The sequence below is a fragment of the Babylonia areolata genome, chromosome 2, assembly GCF_041734735.1.
Source record: "Babylonia areolata isolate BAREFJ2019XMU chromosome 2, ASM4173473v1, whole genome shotgun sequence".
Classification (NCBI taxonomy): domain Eukaryota; kingdom Metazoa; phylum Mollusca; class Gastropoda; order Neogastropoda; family Buccinidae; genus Babylonia; species Babylonia areolata.
In genome coordinates, this window is record NC_134877.1 from 64749520 (window position 1) to 64771403 (window position 21884).

The following is a 21884-nucleotide window of genomic DNA, read 5'->3' on the forward strand; positions in this document are numbered from 1 at the left end:
ACACTGCAGGAAGAGAGAAAACCTGTGTCGAGTACAAGATGTACTGCTTTTACAGTTGAACATTGATTTGTACTTTGGTTTTTGGCAGGACTGACAGCACTGCAGAGAGAGAGGAAACCTGACTCAAGTACAGGACCCTTTTACACGTGAACATTTGAACTTTGGTTTTTGGCTGGTAGTCATGGTCAGGATATTGCCCCCTTGAAATCGACACTTTCTAACCATGATAATAATTATATACATTAAGAATTAAGTAAAAAGAAAAAAAAAGTTCACGACAAAAGATCAGAATAAAAATCTGAGAATTTGAAAAGTGAAAATTCTGTATGAACCCTTACTGAACAAGACATCAGTTTGGTCAACTGTAGTGATGCCACCATGTATTGGTATGTTGTCTGTTACGTAACATCTCTATGATTTCAACTGTCTGCTTTTAGGCTCAATTCAAGCATACAATTTTTCCACTTTCCCACAATATCTAGCTTGCTTCCATATTTCACTTGACATGTTCAGAAAGTGATATTCAAAGAAAGTGGACGAGGAGAGTCCATGCAGTGCTAAGGGGTCAGTATGGAAATCTTAATGGACAGAGTTCATATATATATACAACAGTAGACTTGGCATGTAATCTAAAAGCAGCAAATTTTTGCTGTACAACAGCTTCTTCAAGAGAGGGCACAGAAATAAAAGCTTCAAAGGCTAGTTAAATAGTAACCAGTGAGTAACTCTGCAGTTGTTGTTTTTTTTGTTTGTTTTTGCTTTTGATTATAAACTTTGCAGTTGTTGATATTTTTATATTTTACTGGTCTCTGTATTTACTTCAGTGCTTTCTGCAAGGAGCAGAGCCAAAGACACCAAGAGAGTGTGAGCTTCTTGTGTATATATATATATATATATATATATATATATATATATGTGTGTGTGTGTGTGTGTGTGTGTGTGTGTGTGTGTGTGTAAACTTATAATTATGTGGTAGAATTCATAATTTTATTATCCTGGGGCAAACTGACAAAAATCACAAGAAACACAAGAGATGCTGCAAATTTGATTAACATGTTTATTTACTTTGCATTCCAGTTTGTTCTACAAGAGAAGCTAAAATGTCTTTCTAAATAACTATGTCATGCTGACTTTCCTATACCTGATTAAAACAATGATACATTTTCTGCATCATATTATGCACTGAATCAAAGCTATTTATGAATAACTTTCTTTTGTGGTCAAGTGCTGCAAATATCTTAACACATTTATCAGTTTCATACATCCATAAAGAATGCTTTATGAGGAGAATGTTCAGAATCACTAGCGGGATTCATTTGACTGATTTTAGCACTGACAAAATGACTAGTCAAGAAATATTGCACAGTACAGTTTTAGTCTACATGCAGTGCATAACACTTCTGAATTTCCCTTTCAGATTTACAGATGAACTTACCGGTATATCCATAACAAAATCAAAAGTGTGCTGTTATTTTGTTTCACGTTTTGGATAGGCTGTATAGCAGAGGAAACACCTTTCAAAATAACTTAATACATTTCAAAGGTCTTTCATGATAATATTTCTTGACTATATCATTAAACAAAAGATTACAAAAATCACTCAAAGGTTTGTACCTGACACAACAATAAAAAAAAAATTAAAAGAAGGAATTAAAAAAGGAAATAAAAAAAGGTAAAAAAAACCACTATCACCTGTTCATACAAGTGATGAACAAAACTAAACCTCAGGAAAAAGGAAACACTTACTGAATTTAACAGTTATTTCTATGTAACTGTTTCAAAACTCAAACACATTTCTCTATAACAAACAAACAAAATGATTGTTCGAAACTGACTGTAACTATGAAATACTTAAATCCTCCATGCATTAATTCCTTTTTTTATGAGAAGCATGGCACATGGATACAGGGACACAGAATAAAAACATCAAATGGAATGTAGCTTTAGGCACGCCCTGTCTCTTTGAACTGCTCAACAGCATGTGACTGATGTTATAGGCTGTGACTCTCACATTCGCTGTTATTCATTGTTACTGTTGTTGCTTTTTTTTTTTTTTTAAAGACTGCGAACAAAAAGCTACATGGAATGCCAATTCATCCGTAACTGGGTGACAAAGATTAAAAACAATTTTGTTGGTCCTCTTTCTTTAAAGTTTCTGGTTTCCTTTCCAATGGCAGAAAAACCAAACACCTTTAAACATTCATGTTCATTGGCTCCTTTTTGTTACGCCAGTTAGTCGAGATGAAACAGTGAATCCCATTTCCTCTCCTTTACCTGCTGCTGTGGAGGAAGGTGACAGAGTGGTTAAGACACCTATCTGACAATACAGTGTCTTTGAGGGTCTGGGTTCCAATCCCTGTCTGACCCTTTCTCCAAAGTTTGACGAAAATCAAATTGAGAGTCAGGTCATTTGGATAAGATGATCCCGTGTGCAGCAGGCACTTGGCACACTGAAAAAGAACTCATGGCAAGAAAAGTGTTGTCCTCTGGCAAAATTCTGCTGATTAAATCCACTCTGACAGGTACACAAATATATATATATATATATATGCATGCATTCAATGCCTGACAAGCGCATTAGGTTATGCTGCTGGTCAGGCATCTGCCTGGGAAATGTAGTGTTTTGTATATGGATTTGCCTTGACGAAGTGAAGCCTCTTTGAGAAACTGAAACTGTGCAGTCCCCCTTCAAGCCTCCTTGCCTCCCATCCCCCTTACTCCCCTTCATCATAATCACCACAAACAGTATCACTGTCTGTTCTCTTTGTCTGGCCATGTGGCCTTAATCCACCATTTCTAAATGTCAACTGCTTTGGGGAAAGATGCAGGCTTCCAGTACATTGCACCACAAAGACAGAAGTTTCAGTTTCAAGGAGGTGTCAGAGGATGTGGACACATCCATACACCCTACACCACAAGCAGTGGCCATGACAGCCTGGAGTGAGCACATTTCTAACCAAACAGTGAGACAGTTCTCCTTCTTCTAGCTGAGTAGCCACAAATCAACATGCTGGTTGTTGTTTTTTCTAGTATTACTTGAAGGGACACTCTTTTTTTCCCTTGGTGATGGGGAAGAAACAAACAAACAAAGTAAACCTAATTTTTTATGGGAGTAGCTGTAAGTTAAGTTGCCAGCAAGCAACCAATGTTTGCCTGTGTATTGCTGTGTCAGGCTCGGAAGTCACCACTACAACAGCAAAAAAAAAAAGAAGAAAACGAGAAGACAAAACAGAAAAAGAAAACAACTGAGCCATGTCCCTGAAAAAAAATATGTCCACCAGAAGCACTCACTTGGTGTAAAGAGCACATCTGTCTTAAAACTCAGCTGTATAATATGAGATATAAGCACACACAAAATACTTCACTGCAAATAACAGTGACACGCAACAGGAGCGTAACAATTATACACATACATACTCCACAAGGAAATTTTTTCTTTTTGCAATGGAATGCCACAAAGTATTCCACTATACAGGAATTAATACAAGTACACTAAAAATATTGAATTTATTAGAAGCCAAACAAATACAGAAGCTGTTGTGAGCCATTCAAAGAAAATAAAGAAAAAAATTTAAAATAAAAATCATACCCATAAAATAATATGCACAGTTTACAAATACATTTACCGATCATAAAATACTGAAGAACAATTGTAAGTTAACATGCAGAAATGTCTGTCATGATGAAACGGTCAGTGATATATTGCTTTTAGTTCACTTCACCTTTTACACAAAAATGCCACTTACATGGAGCACATACAACCATTAGAAAGTAAAGTGTTTTTCCACCCAAGATAAGGATCATTGCCCTTTTTTTCATGCCATTTTTATTTTCACCTACCCAATCAGTTCATGTTTTTAACCTATGGGTTGGCTGCACACTTTTAGACAAAGCCCCTGGAGAGTGGAAACCAAGAGATGTGACTAGACCATGTCCCTGAAAAAAATGTCACAACTCTGACAAGAATAATCATGGAGTTGACAGGTCCGGTAAATCTGTTTCCAGCCTCTGAAGGTCAAGATTTTCACCTGCCCCTCTTCCTTCAACCCCCAACACAGGCATCCGTTAGTCTCGGGAGACTATGGAGTTTCACTCTGGGTGTTGGTTGATGTAGTATCAGGTGTGGCTGGACAAGCCAATACTGGGGTGACAGTCCCTCCCACACTGCGCCAGGTGAAGTCTCTTCTTCTTCTCTTCTTCCTTCAGGGGCTGCAACTCCCATGTTCACTCACACGGGCTTGTACACGTATGACTATTTTTACACCGCCATGTAGGCAACCATACTCCATCTTTGGGGGGGTGTATGTTCTTGTTTCCGTAACCCACCAAACACTGACATAGATTACAGGATCTTTAACGTGTGTATTTGATCTTCTCCTTGTGTAGTCTGTGCATATGTTGACCTGGGAGATCAGCAAAATCTCCACCCCTTACCCACCAGTGCCATTTCCAAGATTCAAACCCAGGACCATCAGACCGAAAGTCCGACGCTTTGACTATTGCACCCGTTGGGTGAAGTCTGATGCTGGTCGGTCTCTCTGGCTCTGGGCCTTTCTCTTTGCCTTGGAACACTGGGAAAACATCTCTTTGAACTTGGAGAGGCTTTCTTCACTATCTGCGTCCAGACTGATCTTTCTGATTATACAGCTTCTCAGGTGTTCAGGTCGATATTTAGTGTCTTCAAATCTCTCTGGTAGATGTCTCTATAGTGCAGTTGGGGTCTGGGAATTTTTCCCTGCACCAGTTCTCTGTAAAGGAGATTCATATGAATCCAACCACCATCCATTTGTGACAGTCTGCATGTTAAGCACCCTCCTGTACAGCAGCAAGAACTGGACCCTGCGTGCCAGACAGAAATGAAAGCTCGAGTTCCACATGCACTGCCTCCAACACATCTTGAACATCACCTGGCAGGGCAATGTTCCAAACAACACCATCCTGTGGAGAGCTGGAATCCACAGCATATACACCCTTCAGGCCCAGAGATGTATGTGCTGGCTCCCTCATGTAACATGAATAGATAATGGCTGGATCCCAAAGTATCTTCAGATACCACCAGCACTCCAGGAACAAGACTCACAGTTGGCCATTTTCAGCTAAATGAATACAACAATCAGTACCCCAATGGTATGTTTGTGGAGGAAACAGATGAGGGCCTGGAAAGAAGCTAACCATCCCCAGGACTTATCTATATTTGTTTTTCCCCTTGCTGGGAAGGTTCTTTCCTTGCAAAGACAAAATGTGTTTATTATGCATATCGTTCTTTCCTTGCAAAGACAAAATGTTTTTATTATGCATATCAACTCAGAACAATATATATATATTCATAACAAACCACTGTAGAAAGAAAAAAAAAAACAGCACAGCTAAATGTTTAAGAATTTCCTCAATCTCCCCTTTACACTCTATGTCAACTATTCGTTGTATTCAACCATTTGCAGGTCTTTTTACTTTTTACCATGTCCCCCCTCCCTCTCTCACATATCTCCATCATCCTGTTACTGTCTGTCAACATGCAACAAATAATGCAATCTACAAACAACAGTTTTTTTGTTCACAACAAAACAACCCATAACATGAGCGCCATCTCTCAGACCACACCTTTTGCTTGTGCTCGCCACCTCACTTCCGTTCCCTCTTTCAAAATTTCTGTTGCCTCCTTTTTAAGTGGGTACTGGTTTTCTACCAAATCAGAATTATATCCATTCACTTTACTTTTTTGATCTCAGTTCTTAGTTTGGAAAGACAAAGCTGGGTTGGCAGCTGGTGAGCAGTAGACTGTACCTGGTACAGTTGATCAGGGATGGGTTGCAGAAGTGATCTTAGCAGTGCTGTGTTTGCTTAACTCTTTTGCCACCAAGTTTCTGTGTGAAAAAATTTCCCCAGTGCCAAATATCTAAAAGTAATTTAGACTCAACACTCTCAGTCACATGATTCAGTTCTTGTCAAAACAACACAGTGGACATGTTCACCTCAAACTCAGTCAAGGGGGTCAAAGGGGAAATCTTGGTCAATTTCCTCCTGTTGCATGGAAACTTGGCTGCAGCTGTCATGCATTGTTACAATATGAAAAATGGTCCTTTTAGCATGACCCCTCCATGCTGACTAAAGTCACCCAAGAAGGTGAACTGTCTATTTCAATAAAGTCGCCAATAGCAGTAAAAGAGTTAAGGTTAAGAATTTTCTTCAGTGTATGCTTATTCCATACACTTAAAAAAATTCGTAATGCTAAACAAACTTAGTGCTGATAAGATTTCTTGTGCACCCCAGCCCTTTTTCTTCCTGTTGCAGAACCTTCTAAGCATCTTCCCACCTTGCCTCGCAAAGTCTTTGTTTCTTCTTGGGCTAAGTTTTCTCTTGCTCTTGACTCCATTACACGAGTTCCACCAGCAGCATTTCCCACATTCCTTCTTTCCTCAATTCTCCTGACCAGCACATTAGACACCTCTAACTTAAGGGCCTGGTTGATGCTGGAATGTATCATTAAATAAGGTGTTGAGTAAAGCATCGCCACATATAGTCAAAAACCTAAATGGGTCTTCAAAGCAGTGTATAAAACAGCCTTGTCACATTGTCCCAAACCTGAAAGGTGCAAAACTTAAATGGATCTTCAATGCAAACAATATCATTATGAAAAGATAAAATTAGAAAACTGTTGCAGATTCTGTGGGACTTTAATGCCCTGCTCTTATGGTCTGAACTGACCCTGGTCACATTTGGAAGAGAAACAAAAAACTGAAAGGAAGAATTAAACCTTCGACTCAGAAAACAACAACAATAATCAACAACTGAATGCAGCTGGTAGAACAAACTGTTGAAGGAAAAGCGTCTCCCACAGCAGGGGATAATTCCACATATACACCAGATTTCATTCTCCTAAAATAGTAACATTCATCAACAGCAATATGGAGAGGAATTCAAAACAGAACAGCAAAAGAAGCATGCTCACATGCATGCAAAACTGATTTTCTTTTTAAACTGCCCCATCATCTGCACTGTTTCCCATGGTGCCCTTCATTCTGAGTCGCCCATACACAGACACACCCAGGTTCGCCCATTGCAGTCCCAGCGTGGGCAGTCATATTGGATAAATACTAATTTCAGCTTTTAAAAAGCCTGTGTCTCATACATAGTCAACGTACCAATACAGCAGTAAAAAGATTCAAGGAACAGATCAATAATACATCTACTCACAGCAACAGTCACAACAAAACAAAACACCCCTCCTCTCCTGTGAAAAAAACAAAGATACAAACAACAAAAATACCAAAACGACTGAGTAACTGTGTTTAAAGAATCACGATTATAATTGGTAAATGTAATACAATTAAAGCAGCATGGGCAATGAAGCAGGAAAAATCAAAACAACCCTTCCTTTGTGACAACAACAAAATAAATGGGAGAGAGCAAGAGAGAGACAGAGAGTTGAAAAGCAATCATTTAAACAATAAAAATATATGGTAATGGGAAAGAGAAAGAAAAACAATTAAAAAGGAGAGAAAGTGAAAAAAGCAATCACCCAAACAGTACAAAATGTATCATAATGGGGGGAGAGAGAGAGAGAGAGAGAGAGATTCAGATTCAGGTGGTTTATTCATTAAAGCCATAGCCCTATATGAAGAGAGAGAGAGAGAGGGGGGGGGAGAGAAGAAGAGGAAGAAGAAAGAGAGTGCAAAAAAAAGTAATCATCAAAACAATAAAAAAAATTATCACATTTCAGATCCAGTAGAAAGATGTAAACTGCAGAAACAGTTGGTGTACATTCAGAAAAAAAAAGACTTGTGAAAGGAAATCACTCATGAAAATAGCAGGATGACCACAACTGACTCACAGACAGCAGGGTGCCAGTACGAAATTTCAATGCAGGGTGACAGAAGGAAATTTCAATGCAGGGTGACAGAAGGAAATTTCAATGCAGGGTGACTGTAATCTCAATGCAGGGTAACAGTAGGAAATCTCAATGCAGGGTGACTGTAATCTCAATGCTGGGTAACAGTAGGAAATCTCAATGCTTGGGAGCGGGGATGGTCAGCTTGTGATTGCCCTGTGCTGCGTTGTCCGACTTCAGGTTCAAGGACACCTCTTTGAAATGCTCCACAATCTCCAACACAGATGTGAACTCCTGTCAGAAAACAAAACTATTTCTTCAGCGTCAGCTCTTCCTCCAAGAACCTGGCACACTTTTGCTCAAATATTTCTTCCATTTTCATTTCCACTTGTCAGAACAAGTTTTTTAAGGGACACTCAGTTTTGCACTGTATTTCACATAATTTTCTAGGAACAGTTATGCTTCTGTTTTTCTTGACCATGACAATTTCAAAGGTCAATTTCAAACAGTCGCTGGTCAATGATAATAACTGTCATCAGAATCTCTTCAAAAGAAAAAAAATATCCTTAGAAAAAGAAAGGATATATGAACATTTTAATCTGGACTGCTTTAACCATAAAAACCAGAATTTGACATAGAATATGTTTTTCACATGATTCGTTAGACAATAAAAACAGGAAGGGTGGTTAATCATAAACACATAAAACTGAGGATAGAATTATTCAAAGATCCAGACAGAGACAAGCAGACATTAATGTATGATCCGTCTAAATTCCATCTGCACAAAGGTAAAATAATGGCAGGAAATGATCTCAAAACAAGATATAAATATAAAGATAAAACGCTTCTCACCGTTTCACCCTCTTTGAATTTTCCGGCAGCATAATTCCCATTGTCCTTCATCCGAATAGGAATGTTCCAGATCCGATTGCAGTGCCACAACACCAGTGTGTATGGCTGCTTCGGGTTTGTCTCCGATTTACGAATCAAAAACATGCCATCCTGCATACAATGACAGACACAGAAAAAAAATATATACTGCAGATGTTGCATGCATGCACATTGCCCACACACATGTACCATGTGCACACACACACACACACACACACACACACACACACCATAGAGAGTATGAAGAGCACTATAAGTTGAGTAAAAATATGGATCATTTCTTTCCAAACTCCCAACAGACAAGCATGATATTAAAAAAAAATTTTTTTTTTTTAATCAAAACAAAATGTGGGGCTGGATGCATGAAAAACAGAAAGTAAACTTAGATGGGATACACAAACATGTATGTACATGTACATCTGCATAGGTGCTGGGGTAGGGGGTGAGGTTGAACATCTGCAAAAGAAGTATCTGTTATTTCATTACTTGTTTTATCAGATTTGAAACACATCTGCCTGCACTGTTCAATCAATGTATCTGTCAGCCCAACACCCAACATAAACTTCTTGGTTTGCTCCTCTGCACCTATTACTGACTGGTTTGTATCCCGCTCTTGCCCTTTCTCCCAAGTTTATATTTTTTCTTTATTTTATTTTACTAATTTATTTTTTCAAGAACTGAAAACGGACCTGTTTCCAAATTGTATTGAAACCTGGGAAGTTGTTTTTTTTCTTGTTGTTGTATAAAAACTACAATGAACAGATTTCACACTTCACATTTGAGACACGAGGGTCAAAACAAGGGTCAAAACATGTGACCTGGTGTCAAACCATCAACAGCGCATCTGTAAAAAGCTATGGGAAGGATTTTGTCTGTTTGTACATTTCTATACCATTCTTATTCCTTTTAGCTTCCTTTGAAAGGCCTTTTTGTTTAAATGTTCATTTCCATGCCATTCTTATTCCTTCTAGTTATTTTTAAGTGGCTTTTTTGTTTTAATGTCCATTTCTATACCATTCTTATTCCATTTATCTTTCTTTAAACGGCCGTCTGAACACCCATTATTTCTATTTCGACACTTAGTTCAGGGACTGTCAGGATGACACATGAGTGAGTGAATGAGTGAGTGAGTGTCTTTGATGCTTATAGCCCTGCTGACAGGAAGGGGCCACACCAGGGCTGAAAAACTAAAATATCCATCCCACTGACCCTAGGCAAAAACAACAACAAACAACAACAACGAAAAAAAAATTGCCAACCAGAACCTCACATGTCCTAGGTGTCAAAAAAAGAATACAACGTAGTAAGAGTTCCCAAATTGTTAAGTCTCCCCCCCCCCCCCCACCAACCCCCCACCCCCCAAAAAAGATTGAAAATAAAGAAAACTTTCTTCCACATGTATCTGGAGTCAGATGACAATACCAGTGAGTTCTACAAATATATATATATATATTAAGAAATGACAGAAACAAGAGAGGAGGAGACAGCAGAAAGAAATGTTAAAGGCCAGAAACAAAGACAGCAATAGAAAAAGGAAATTTCTGACACATGCCCAGGTGGGATTTCTGTTAATACTGAAAGAAGAGAAAGGTAGGAGAATGGTTAAGACCCCTGTCTGCCAATACAAATGTTCTTGTGGGTCAGTTTTAATCCCGGTCTCGCCCTTTTTCCCAAATTTCACACACACACACACACACACACACACACACACACACACACACACAGATCAAACTGAGCATCTAGCCATTCAGATGAGACAAATAAACTGAGGTTCTATGTGCAGGATGCATGTGGTGCACTGAAAAAGAACCCATGGCAACGTAAGTGTTGTCCTCTGGCAAATTCTATATAAGGAATCCACTCTGACAGGTACGCAAATAAGTATGCATGCATTCAAGGCCTGACTAGCGATTTGGGTTAGGCTGCTGGTCAGACCTCTGCCTAGCAGAGGTGGTGTAGCGTACATGGATTTGTCTGAATGCAGCGATGCCTCCTTGAGAAACTGAAACTGAAAAAGCCCTAGGCATCACCATGTGGGAAGGATGGCACATGTCATGACACCAAACTCACCTGCTGTTCACGCTGGAAGATCTTCTGGGCATGATCTCTGCTGATCTTCCCATGGTACCAGTCGTACACACTGAGCTGATCCTGTCACACAACACAGCATGTGCCAGTCACACAGCAAACACACAGCAATACCAGACATTCTGATCAAAAAGACAAATGATTTAAAAAAACATTTTTTTTACTACAACACTGTTTACCTGTTCACTGCCTACATGAAAGATAAACCCGTCATACTGTAGGTGTGGCCATATGATGGGTTAACACATCATTAAGCTTTGCTGAATTTTCCTTCAGCCAGAAATAGAGATAGCATTATAACTACTGTCTAAACCAAAAGAGGACTATATTTCCATCATGAATAAACATGAACACTGTCCTAATATGGTATACCGCATGATCTGTGGCTTAACCCTTTGAGCCCTGAGTTACTGAGCAATTTTAACCCTTCTGCCTGAGCTCATGAGCCAAAATTTGCAAATATTTGGTATTTAATGTGTCACGGCAGATATAAAAAGAGTGCCCTGACCACCGCTTTACCGGTGGTAGAGAAAAATGACATAATGCCTAGCCACCGGTTGAGCGGTGCGTAAACACTTGTGTTTTGCTATTGGTTGACTTATATTGAAATTGATCTTTTTTATCCAAAGCACATGCACAAAACACAGTGAAAAGGCACAGCCATGTTGGTACTACGTTCGCTGACGTCAGAATATTACGGTTTTTCTGATTGGCTCTTTAATATGAGTCAACCAATAGCAAAACACGACAAAAAGTGTTTACGCACCGCTCAACCGGTGGCTAGGCATAATGTCATTTTCCCCTACCACCGGCAAAGCGGTGGTCAGGGCTCAAAGGGTTAAAGCCTTGACCAACCAGCCCAGTGAGTGAGTGGAAAATACAGCATACGACATCAGCAGCCGAGGGTTGAGTTCAGTTTATGACGACACAGATTATACTGCAAACACTGATTGTTCCGAGCAGCAATTAGTGAAAGATAACGCAAAATGTTGCCGGGGAGGGGGGTGGGGGGCAGAGGGGGGGGGGGGGGAGGAGTGGGAAAAGAAAAAGGCCAGCTCAACTACCGCCTTATCAATTTCTGAATTCTGCAGAGGCAGTCCAGGATAACAAAGGCATGTGAGAGGAAGGGAGCGGAGGGAGACAAGGAGGAAGAGAGGGAGGGGGTAAGGACTTTGATTATAACGCACAGTTTGTAACCAAAGTGTGTGTTGTCTAGATATGAAAGAACAATAAGGCTAGGTGAGTAAATGATTATCAAACAATAAAGTGTGTAATGATTATCAAACAATAAAGTGTGTGTTGTCTAGATATGAAAGAATAATGAGGCTAGGTGAGTAAATGATTATCAAACAATAAAGTGTGTGTTGTCTAGATATGAAAGAATAATGAGGCTAGGTGAGTAAATGATTATCAAACAATAAAGTGTGTAATGATTATCAAACAATAAAGTGTGTGTTGTCTAGATATGAAAGAATAATGAGGCTAGGTGAGTAAATGATTATCAAACAACAAAGTGTGTGTTGTCTAGATATGAAAGAATAATGAGGCTAGGTGAGTAAATGATTATCAAACAACAAAGTGTGTGTTGTCTAGATATGAAAGAATAATGAGGCTAGGTGAGTAAATGATTATCAAACAATAAAGTGTGTGTTGTCTAGATATGAAAGAATAATGAGGCTAGGTGAGTAAATGATTATCAAACAATAAAGAGTGGTAACTCTCTCTATACACAAGGTACACAACTTCAAGTCAATTCTGCTATCTGTGTGCTAGCTGAATGGGTAGCATAAGCAGCATTGACTTGAAGTTGTGTACCTTGTGTATGGAGTATGGAGAGAGTTACCACTCTTAATTGTTTGCAGTCTACATAGTTGTGACTCTTATTTTAGCTCAGTTATAAACACCTTGGATACCAGGACTTCATTTGGTGGGTTTTGTTTGTTTGCATGCTTGTTTGTGGTGTTATTTTTGTCTTTTGTTGAAACGTTCAAAATGATACAGCTATTTTTGGTATAATAAAAAACAAAAAACGCAGAATTACAGAGTAAAATATACTTCATGGTCCAACCAGCTCTAAGTCATAATCTGTACATCCCATAATTTCATGAGTGCCTTCACTAGAAATCTCAGCCAGATTAATTCCAGGAAACATGGTTTGCATTCTTCTGACAAGAAAAAAAGCTTGTAGAATTTTTCTTGTTAATTCATTCCATTTTCACTGAAATTTCCCTGGGAGGGGCCCTACAGCAGGCATTCTGGGTCCCTGGCAGTGAACAGGTTAACCCATGTACTTACTTACTTACTGCCCATTATGCCCTCTGGCACACAGGGCAGCTAAACAGAACCGCTACTCTTGTCTGTTTTGCGCCAGTCTCTGAAATTGTACCCCAGGTGTTCTTCAGGGTCTTTGAGTTCTCCTTCCCCTGTTCTGCACCAGGTGTTCTTCAGGGTCTTTGAGTTCTCCCTCCACTGTTCTGCACCAGGTGTTCTTCAGGGTCTTTGAGTTCTCCCTCCACTGTTCTGCACCAGGTGTTCTTCAGGGTCTTTGAGTTCTCCCTCCACTGTTCTGCACCAGGTGTTCTTCAGGGTCTTTGAGTTCTCCTTCCCCTGTTCTGCACCAGGTGCTCTTCAGGGTCTTTGAGTTCTCCTTCCCCTGTTCTGCACCAGGTGCTCTTCAGGGTCTTTGAGTTCTCCTTCCCCTGTTCTGCACCAGGTGTTCTTCAGGGTCTTTGAGTTCTCCTTCCCCTGTTCTGCACCAGGTGTTCTTCAGGGTCTTTGAGTTCTCCCTCCACTGTTCTGCACCAGGTGTTCTTCAGGGTCTTTGAGTTCTCCTTCCACTGTTCTGCACCAGGTGTTCTTCAGGGTCTTTGAGTTCTCCCTCCACTGTTCTGCACCAGGTGCTCTTCAGGGTCTTTGAGTTCTCCTTCCACTGTTCTGCACCAGGTGTTCTTTGGTCTTCCTCTCTAGTGCCAACCTTCAGGTGTCCAGTGAAGGGCTGTCCAGGTGATGTGACCTTGCTCTCTTCACGTGACGCATCCTCCTTCTTCTTCTTCCACGTTCCCTGGCTACGCTAGATTTTCAGTCCGGTCAGGACAGCAAAGTCTGCGGTCCATCACAGGTACCCCAACGGTCCCTACAGTTTCTCTTGGAGCTCCACCAGGCTGGGTCATGCCTGGCATCTCAGAGCATCAAAGGTTGGGGAGGACTGCAGGATATGGGAGGGGGTCTGTAGGCCTGTGCCACAAGGGCACTGGTCAGTATTTGATATACGTGATGCATCCAATCCATTTCACTTGTGTGTGTCCCATCCTGGGAGCGAAAGATGCGGATGTTGATGGGAGGAGGGATGGTAGGATCACAAAGACTGGACAGGCTGGTTCAATCATGTGTTGACAGACCCTCATCTAGGTGGATTTTTACACTGCTCTCTGTCCCTCTCCTCTAACTCTGCCCCTTCCTCTCTGTCTATCTCTAACAATTTTTTAGTTGTTTGTGTTTGACCCTGTCGTATGCATATACACACATATATGTATACATACACACCTACAGCAGGTGGACATACATACACAAAACACACACACACACAGAGTACAGCACACACATACGCACAAGCACACCCACATACTCACATCCACAGCACAACACACACACACACACACACTCACACTTACAGAAAGTGTACACACACACACACACACACACACACACAGTGCAGCACACACACACACACACTCACACCCACAGAAAGCGTACATACACACACACAGTGCAGCACACACACACACACACTCACACTTACAGAAAGCGTACACACACACACACAGTGCAGCACACACATAGTGCAGCACACACACACACACACACACACACACACACACTCACACCCACAGAAAGCGTACACACACACACACACACACACACACATATAAGCACACACATTCACACTCACACCCACAGCAGGCAAACACAGGCAGACAGACAGATACACACACACACAGTGCAGCACATGCATACACACACACACACACACACACACACACACACTCTGGGCCTCTCTTGTCCAGAGGACACAGTGATTTGTGAGTGTGAAGAACAGTGGGAAGCCTCACCCTGGGGGCTTGAAGGCCAGGCTTCTTCACCTCCTGGTAGGGCTGACGAGTTCTCTTCCCTGAAACCACAAGGGGGGAAAGTAAAGGAAAGAGCACAGAGTGGGAGAATATGTGTGCATGTGTGAGTGTGTGTGTACGCATGGATCGTTCATTCTTTAGTTTAGCGTCTTTTCACTATCAGTGTACTGCTTGTGTGTGTGTGTGTGCATTTGTGAATGCACATGTACACACACACACACGTGTGTGTGTGTGTGTGTGTGTGTACCCATGAATGTGTGTGTATTTGTGTGTGTGTGTGTGTGTGTGAATGCGTGCATGTGTGTATTTGTGTAAGTGCAGGCATGCATGCATGTGTATGTGTGCGCGTGTGTGCATGCATTCGTGTGTGTGTGTGTGTGTGTGTGTGCTGAAATGCTCCTTCCCTGAAACAACAAGGGGAAAAGTAAAGAAAAGAGCTCAAATATAGATATATCTTTCTCACACATAAACATGCACACATGCATTCACACATACATGCTCAAATACACATACACACACAAGTACATACAGACACACAAACACACACACACACATGCATCCTCACACACACACAAATAAAAATTTAAAACAACAACCTGGAATCAGAAATTCACTGTAAATACCATACCTAAGAACCCAACCCCAGTGGTGAACGGATGGAAAGAAATGGTGTAGGAATCATTCAGTACATGCGGTGAACCTTCCTTTTTGTACAGCACAGTAAAATCAACTTGACACAACTGTGGATAACTCAATACCCTTGTGTTTGGTTACAGCTTAAAGGCCCCATGGCCTTTCACAGCCATTCAGGGCAATGAAATCTTATCGATGGTATCAGCGGTGTCAGGTGCTGTGTTCAGTTTCAGGGTCCACCCCTCTTAATTTTGAACAGCATGTTTCGCTTTCATGGCAAGTCCATGTTCTCTCTTGCACCTGCTTGACTTTACACTCATTTGTTGTTTTCTTCTTCTCCTTCTTCCTCAGCTCTGTGAAGAATCAGTGGGGCACCACGCAGAACAACTGTTCTCCAGGTCGGTCGGATGTGTGTCTTCTTCTTCTTCTGTGTTCGTGGGCTGCAACTCCCATGTTCACTTGTATGCACACGAGTGGGCTTTTACGTGTATGACCGTTTTTACCCCGCCATGTAGGCAGCCATACTCTGTTTTTCGGGGGGGTGCATGCTGGGTATGTTCTTGTTTCCATAACCCACCGAACGCTGACATGGATTACAGGATCTTTAACGTGCGTATTTGATCTTCTGCTTGCATATACACATGAAGGGGGTTCAGGCACTAGCAGGTCTGCACATATGTTGACCTGGGAGATCGTAAAAATCTCCACCCTTCACCCACCAGATGCCGTCACCGTGATTCGAACCCGGGACCCTCAGATTGACAGTCCAACGCTTTAACCACTCGGCTATTGCGCCCGTCGGATGTGTGTCAAAGCCTGGGTCTCTGCAAATGGTTTTTCTGTCCATTCTGTCATGTTCTCAGTCTATTGTTTTTTGTTGCTGTTTTTTTGTCTCCCCCTCGGTCTCCCTCCCTCAGTAGCTCCTTGGAGGATTGTTGGAGCAAGCAAGGCCATTAGATCTTACTGGCCATACTGGCATAGCAATCATTTCTTAACTGATATCAGCAGATCTTCATAAGGTCAAGGGTGCTGCTTGATGGTCTGGCACACTTGTTAATTGGTGATGTAATCAGTGTATCTGATGTTTAGCATCTTGCGATAGCACCATCCGATACACTGATCACATTACTGGTGACAAAGCGCACCTGACCATGCATCAAGCAGGACATTGGAACCTATGACCTGTTGTTTTCCTAGTCTTTAATTACAGTATGGCTGAAGAAATCCCTTTGCTCTGATGAAATTCTGTCAGTGAAGTGGGTCCAGGGATGGTGGATCAGGCACACCCACCCTGCCACAGAACCAAGGGGGAGAAGAGATGCACAGAGGAAAAATACAGGTCAGGCAAAGCAGTGTAATAGTTTCTCTGCAGAAAAAGCAGAGACTCATAAGACAGGGCAGAGTGAAAGTTTCTCTGCAGAAAAAAGCAGAGACAAGCAAACAAAGCTGAGTAATATTTTCTCTGCAGGAAAAAAAAAGCAGAGACAGGTAAGACAAAGCAGGGTAATATTTTCTGCAAAAAAAAGAAGAGACAAGTGAGACAAAGCAGATAAATTTTCTCTGCAGATAAAGCACAGACAAGTAAGTCAAAGCAGAGTTAAATTTTTTAATCTGCATAAAAAAGCACAGAAAAGTTAGACAAAATAAAGTAATAATTTCTCAACGGAAAAAGCATAGACTAGTAAGACATAACAGACTAATATTTTCTCTGCAGAAAAATGGTGGCAAGCATGACAAAACAGAATAATTTCTCTGCAAAAAAACAAAAACAAACAACTAGACAAGTAAGACAAAACAGCATGGTATTTCCTGTGCAGAAAAAGCAAGGACAGGGGAGACAAAGCAATATATTTCATCTGCAGAAAAGCAGAGCCAGGGGAGACAAAACAGTGTAACATTTTCTCTGCTGAAAAATGCAGAGACATGTAAACAAGGCAGCATATTTTCTCTGCAGATAAAGCACAAACAAGTAAGACAAAGCAAAGTAATATTTTCTCTGCTGAAAAAAAGCAGAGACAGGGGAGACAAAGCAACATGTTATTTCCTATGCAGAAAAAGCACAGACAGGGGAGACAAAGCAGTATGGTATTTCCTGTGCTGAGAAAGCAGAGACAGCTGAGACAAAACAGTGAAATATTTCATCTGAAGAAAAAAGCAGAGACAGGGGAGACAAAGCAGCATGATATTTACTCTGCAGAGACAGGGGAGACAACGCAGCATCGCAGCATGGTGCTTTCTCTGCAGAAGAAGCAGAGACAGGGGAGACAAAGCAGAGTAATATTTTCTCTGCAGATAAAAACGCAGAAACAGGCGAGGCAAAGCAGCGTGACATTTCCTGTGCAGAGAAAGCTCTGCTCGCCTTTTCTCTCTGCTGGCACAGGCTGTGGGGTTCTCTCCCTTCTATCGGGTTCTGGAGGGACGTCTGTGTCTGCACCATCCCTTACATGGACTGCACTCACCACCACCACCACCACCACCACCATGAACCACAAGCACAGTTCAAAGCAAAAAGATTGAAAGGAATTTAATCCTTTTGCCCCTTTTGGGGTGTGGAGGATACAATTACAATACATACTTATTGAATTACAACTTCAGTCCAACAATGTCACCAAAACAAGCGCACACACATCTGACACAAGACTGTGGTGTAATGGGTACTATTGTAGCTAGTATGCTGGTGTCAAAAATGCAATTTTTTTAGGTGGCTATGTAGTTCCAAACCTCTGCCTACCCGACCAAGTCTCCCGGATACTTTCTTACCCTTTAAGGATAAAAACCTTTAAAAAAAAATTTTTTCAGTCACTGTTTTCAAGCCACAAGGCAGTCTGGGTGTCCCAATCATGCCAGCAATGCCTCTCCCAGATTCCATGATAGATAGCTTCCTTTCCTCCCAAAGCACTAAGATCTCTGCTCCAGAAATTAGAGAATATTAATAATAAAAGAAACAGAACTGTTGCCTGTGCATGTTCTGTGTGAATGATGGCATAAAAACATCACAAAGATGTCCACAAGGAACAGCAGAAGGTCTGACGTTTCCATACTCAACAAAACCAACTTATTCAAAGGCAACAAAAATCCCTTGAAGACCGTGACTATACCTTCCAGTTATTCCATCAATGGCATACAGGTACAGCGATGTGTAGTCCAGAAGAGAAAGTAGATACTGCTACATTCATTCTTTAGATCTTTTTGTTTGTTTGCTGTTGTTGTAACTTCCATGAAGTTGAAATTTTGACACACATTAAAATCTGTGTTGAACAGGAGGGAGACAGTGGGACATGGATAAGAGTCAACAACATGCATTCCACTGACTCAAAGGCAACAGCACAATTATCAAGCAACTCATCCTTCACCCACATTCTCTCAAGACTCACACTGGACTTTGTGCATGAGGGTGAAAACTATTTCAGTGAAATGTAAGAATGTTCATGCATGCTTTTCTTTCCCTTCTTCTTGTTCTTCCAGTTCTTGCTCTTCTGTCTTTGTGTACATAACTGATAACAGATGCTACTTGAATGTCTTGCTCTTCTGTTTTAGTGTACATAACTGATAACTGATGCTACGTGAATGCCTGATCCTTAGGTTTCAGTTTACGTTTTGTGCTTTGAACAAAGTTTCAGTCTATGTTTGCACTTTTTATGCTTTGTACTTTGAACAAAGTTTCAGTTTACGCTTTGTACTTTGAACAAAATTTCAATTTCCACTTTGTACTTTGAACAAAACCCTCAGCCTCCTTTCCCGCGCTGGAATTTCGTTCAACCAATAAGCAGAATTCATTTCACCGGACAAATGAAAACTGTCCATAAAATGAACAAAGTGGGCAGGCAAATCAAAACACAGGGATAACAGAACAGACAGGACACAGGAAAAGGAGAATAACAGAATAGACTGGACACAGGAGTCAAAGTATAAGGATAACAGAACAGAATGGACAAAGGAAACAAAGGTTAAGGATAACAGAACAGAATGGATACAGGAAACAAAGTATAAGGTCAACAGAACAGACAAGACAAAGGAATCACAGGACAAGGTCAACAGCACAGAACTGCCATAGGAATCAAAGTATAAGGACAACAGAACAAAATGGACACAGGAAACAAAGTATAAGGACAACAGACAAGACAGGACAAAGGAATCAAATGATAAGGATAACAGTACAGACTGGACACAGGAAACAAAGGATAAGTATAACAGAACATTACGGACACAGGAAACAAAGGATAAGGATAACAGAACAGACTGGACATAGGAAACAAAGGATAAGGATAACAGAACATTACGGACACAGGAAACAAAGGATAAGGATAACAGAACAGACTGGACACAGGAAACAAAGGATAAGGATAACAGAACATTATGGACACAGGAAACAAAGGATAAGGATAACAGAACAGACTGGACATGGGAAACAAAGGATAAGGATAACAGAACATTATGGACACAGGAAACAAAGGATAAGGATAACAGAACATTACGGACACAGGAAACAAAGGATAAGGATAACAGAACAGACTGGACGTGGGAAACAAAGGATAAGGATAACAGAACAGAATGGACACAGGAAACAAAGGATAAGGATAACAGAACATTATGGACACAGGAAACAAAGGATAACAGAACATTACGGACAGAGGAAACAAAGGATAAGGATAACAGAACAGACTGGACGTGGGAAACAAAGGATAAGGATAACAGAACAGACTGGACGTGGGAAACAAAGGATAAGGATAACAGAACATTATGGACATAGGAAACAAAGGATAAGGATAACAGAACAGAATGGACACAGGAAACAAAGGATAAGGATAACAGAACAGACTGGACGTGGGAAACAAAGGATAAGGATAACAGAACAGAATGGACACAGGAAACAAAGGATAAGGATAACAGAACAGAATGGACACAGGAAACAAAGGATAAGGATAACAGAACAGACTGGACGTGGGAAACAAAGGATAAGGATAACAGAACAGAATGGACACAGGAAACAAAGGATAAGGATAACAGAACAGAATGGACACAGGAAACAAAGGATAAGGATAACAGAACAGAATGGACATAGGAAACAAAGGATAAGGATAACAGAACATTATGGACACAGGAAACAAAGGATAAGGATAACAGAACAGACTGGACACAGGAAACAATGGATAACAGAACAGACTGGACATGGGAAACAAAGGATAACAGAACAGAATGGACACAGGAAACAAAGGATAAGGATAACAGAACAGACTGGACACAGGAAACAATGGATAAGGACAATCAAACTATACAATTCCAACATATATGTATGTGACTGCTAAATCATACCTGCTGGTGGCAGCTGTTGCACTCTCTGAAAAACACACATAAACATAACACATAAGTCTTCATAGATTTCAGCACAGTTTAGATTACATTTTGTCCATGGAAAATCTCACATCTCATCAGCATTTCAAAAAAGAAATGAGAAACAAACAAAAACAAGTTAAAACAACAAAAGCAACAAGGAACTGAGGAAAGACCTTCAGGCCCAGCCCTGTGAAGCAGCGAAGAGTAAAACACAAATTTCTTTCAGTCTGCTGAATTAATCTCAGACACTTTACAGTCAGGCTCAAACCAAGGTGAGAAAGTGAAACCTAAAGCAAAATTATTTTTTTTTCTAGAACAGATATCATTTCTCTTCTTTCAGACAGAAGAATAAAGAAAGATATATGAACAAAAAAAGAGTGGAGGGCATTGAAGTGGAATGTAACTAAATGGAAAGAGCGCTCGGTTTCGTTTTTGGTCCAAAAAAATAAAAAGAAAGAAAGAAAAAAGACTAAATAATAACACGAATAAATTAAAATATAAAAAAAGGTTGAGAGTTGAAGGAGAATGTATCTTAATGGAAAGAGAGCTCAGCTGTTGTGTTTTGGGAAAAAAAAATCTAAAAAATAAGAATAAAAAAACAGGGGAGGGGGACAAAGAAGAATCTGAATAAACAGAAATAGGGACCACTGTCTTCTTCTCTGTGTGTGCGTGCTTCATGCTGGAGGGATTCATCAGGTTAACCACCTGGGCAGGGAATTACAAGGGCTGTGCATTTATTCAGACCAGCCAGTCACACCTTAATGCATAAACTTATCTCTACTTACATTTTCTATTTGTAATGATGTCCCCTGACTGAAGGATCAACAAGGGGATGGTCTTGAAACACATCATATGTGGGCAAGTTCTTCAAATGAAATGCTCAAAGGAGAAGATGAATATGAAAAGGACAAAGGCCCTAGTGGAGTGTTGACCGAGAGGTAATGCATCTCTGGAAGCGAGAGAATCTGAGCGTGTTGAATTGG

At 40.7% G+C, this 21884-nt stretch overlaps 1 protein-coding gene across 4 annotated transcripts in view; it reads right to left on the reverse strand.

Annotated features, from left to right (window-relative positions):
* Positions 1–1549: 1549 nt before the first annotated feature.
* The window catches only part of LOC143276229 (uncharacterized), a 56744-nt gene continuing 36409 nt past the window's right edge, over positions 1550–21884 (reverse strand). For 2 of the 4 annotated variants that reach the window (XM_076580708.1, XM_076580704.1), the window contains 6 exons: positions 20881–20905; positions 17927–18016; positions 14917–14975; positions 10790–10870; positions 8681–8830; positions 1550–8122 (listed from right to left, as the gene is read on the reverse strand). In XM_076580708.1, coding sequence (XP_076436823.1) covers positions 8006–8122; positions 8681–8830; positions 10790–10870; positions 14917–14975; positions 17927–18016; positions 20881–20905 — 522 coding nt within the window. In that variant the 3' untranslated portion in view covers positions 1550–8005. The remainder of the gene's footprint in view (positions 8123–8680; positions 8831–10789; positions 10871–14916; positions 14976–17926; positions 18017–20880; positions 20906–21884) is intronic. The other 2 variants (XM_076580722.1, XM_076580716.1) reach the window with 1 other exon arrangement.